Here is a 2,896-nt window from a genome sequence, read left to right as displayed (position 1 = left end):
ATAGGTTTGAACTGCCTCCAATCCTGTAAGAATTGAATCAAGGCAGTTCCCAGATTCCAGAGTGACAGGTAACATCCCAGAACAAGACTCCTGAGATGCACCAGCTCCTAAAGAATTTCAGGGGAAAATATTTGAGAAAAAGTAGTATTTCAAGGAGTGATCCCATCTGCTCCATCAAGAGAATCATCAATATTGTGAGAAAGACAAAAGCATGCAGGGTGCACAGGCCCAGCAATATTCCATGCTGTCCCGATGTCCACTGGTTCTTGCTGAATGTGACTGTCCCTGTAGGCTTTGCCTCATCTGGAAACATGTTGAACAAGCACTCATGTACTGGTCTGAAACTAGGCCATATGGATCCCAACACCTGGCTATTCATATATTGGAACTTCAAAATTATAACTTTGTCAAATGATTTAACACTCTTAACTTTTAAGTAAACTAAGGACTAAATAAGTTGGAAAGCAAACGTCAACATTGAAATCTGGGTATAATTTATTTATGCAATAAATATGTACCAAGTGTTTTGTATTTGTAGATTATTTGTGTTTTAAGCACACTGAAAAAATGTTCTGTTTTCATGTTATTTACTTACCAATTGTGACTATAGGTCAATATCTGACACATAAAACTTATCGTTTAGATGATAGGAAGTAGTACACAGAATAATAAGTCAGAAAGTAGAGGTGGCTTGTTTGATTCCAACTTTGAGTCTAAGGAAGCCTTCCAATGTTAGTGATTTTGGAGAAAAAATAAAATAAACATAGAAGCCAAGAGAAGACATTGCCTGATAAAGGTCTTCCAGAAATAAGTTAGGGCATTCCAGAAATCTTTGATGTCAGAGATTTCATAAGGGCTTCTTTTACCTCTTTATTCCTCAAGCTATAGATGAGTGGATTTAGTAATGGGGTCACCACTGTATAAAACACAGATACAACCCTGTCCCCCTCAGAGGACTGGTCTGCATTATCTCTCAGGTACATGAAGATAAGGGTACCAAAGAAGAGAGCTACAGCAGTGAGGTGGGATGTGCAGGTGGAGAAGGTCTTGGCCCTGCCTCCAGCAGAGCGGATCTGCAAGATGGCCACGATGATGAACAGATAGGACACAGAGATCACCACAATGCAAGCAGGCATTACGAAAATGGCAAAGACAATAATCACCACTTCTTGGATGTAGCTGTCCCCACACACAAGTTTTAACAGAGGAGGGAGGTCACAGAAAATGAAGTTGATCTCATTGCTTCCACAGAAGGAGAGAGTAAAGGCTGTGACAGTCCGAACAAAACCACTAGAAAAACCAGCCACATATGCCCCAGTTACCAAGCCTACACGGGCCTTCTCTGTCATGATGGTGACATAAAGCAATGGTTGGCACACAGCCACATAGCGGTCATAGGCCATAATTGCCAAGAGGTAGCAGTCAATGGAAGCAAAGAAGGTAAAAAGGAAGAACTGAGCCGCACAACGAGCTTGAGATATGGTTGTGCCATGTTCCCATAGTACAGCCAGCATCTGAGGGATGATAACAGAGGAGTAGCAGATGTCCACAAAGGAAAGGTGACTGAGGAAGAAATACATTGGGGTTTGAAGTCGACGGTTCTTCTGGATAAGGATGATCATTCCGGCATTCCCCAGCAGAGTAGAGAGGTAGAAACTCAAAAATAAAAGGAAAAGAGGGAGACCCCACTCAGGATGTTCAGTGAACGCAGTCAGAAAGAACTCAGTCACGAATGTGTAATTCCTCACTGCCATCCATCTAGAGGTTTACCTGTGAGGGCTAAGACAAGATCCAAAGAAGAGAAACTCATAAGAGAAGAATAAGTCATTTCAAGTAAAAGAGTTTAAACTGAGTCTCTGATATGTAGTCTTTGACTACAATGAAGTTTGCAGACCAAGGAATAATTAGAGCAATTCAGAGCTCACTCTAAAATAAGATAATACATTATGCATGTTTCTATTATAGTAGGAATGGGGAGTAAGTGATTCTTGAACTGACAACATAGATCTTGTATTTACAACTGTTCTCCTATTAGTACTTAATGTTATATTCTGCACCTCATTTCCTTCTTCTTTCAAAAGGCTAATAGACCCGTATGCTTGTTGGATGATATGCAGATTAAAACAGATGCAGAAGGACACTGAAAAACTAAAATCATTACATAGGCATAGAGTTGCTTGTCTAAAATTTTACATGAGCATCTTCTGTTAGCTTCCTCTTATTTAATTTTCAATAACCACTGTCACTACATGCAAAATTTTCTTTGTAATGAAATTTCATGTCAAATTGAATTTGTGTTTCAATAAAAGAATAGTGTAAAACAGTAAGAAATTTTATCCTTGAACTATAATTTCTTCTAGAAAAGTCAGGTATACATATATCTCTTCCAAATAAGAAAAGAACAATATAGCTAAGGAATAATAAAAATAAAACTTCTGTATATGAAAATTTGTGGATCTGGCTTTGATGGTAGACAACAGAGACCTTGAGTTTCAAAATAGAGACCGTATTATCCCAAGAGTTTAAAGTATAAGTGAAGCTGTGTTTCTGTAGCACACACATAAAAAAGCCTTAGAGAAGCTCTTCTCTCAGCAGTGTATTTAGACATTTTTTGGTTCAATTATTGTCATGCAGGTGAATTACCAAAGAGATTTAATACTCATTTTCCAAAACAAGTAACACAAGGAGATTCTTCCAAGAATAAGCTTGTGTCTAAATTTGTTTCTAATACCCAGAACTTTTGAGTGCCCAACATTTTTGCACAAGTAACACAATGAGAACTTACTATATTCATGATATTGTATATTGATCATCAAAGAAATTAGATCATCAAAGGGATTAGAATATATGACATATTGTTTCTTCCTAAGGGTATCTGGCAATGTTTAATTTCTTG

General features: G+C 37.8%; 1 protein-coding gene across 1 annotated transcript; it reads right to left on the bottom strand.

The window, feature by feature from the left end:
• Positions 1-812: 812 nt before the first annotated feature.
• On the bottom strand, positions 813-1,754 carry LOC101827538 (olfactory receptor 9Q2). Its single transcript, XM_013110678.1, has one exon. The coding sequence runs from the start codon at positions 1,752-1,754 to the stop codon at positions 813-815; it is 942 nt and encodes a 313-aa protein (XP_012966132.1).
• Positions 1,755-2,896: the final 1,142 nt, after the last annotated feature.

Source organism: Mesocricetus auratus, unplaced genomic scaffold, assembly GCF_017639785.1.
Source record: "Mesocricetus auratus isolate SY011 unplaced genomic scaffold, BCM_Maur_2.0 Super-Scaffold_4256, whole genome shotgun sequence".
In the NCBI taxonomy this organism is placed as follows: Eukaryota; Metazoa; Chordata; class Mammalia; order Rodentia; family Cricetidae; genus Mesocricetus; species Mesocricetus auratus.
The sequence above is the reverse complement of the archived record's forward strand: the minus strand, read 5'-3'. Positions and strand labels throughout refer to the sequence as shown.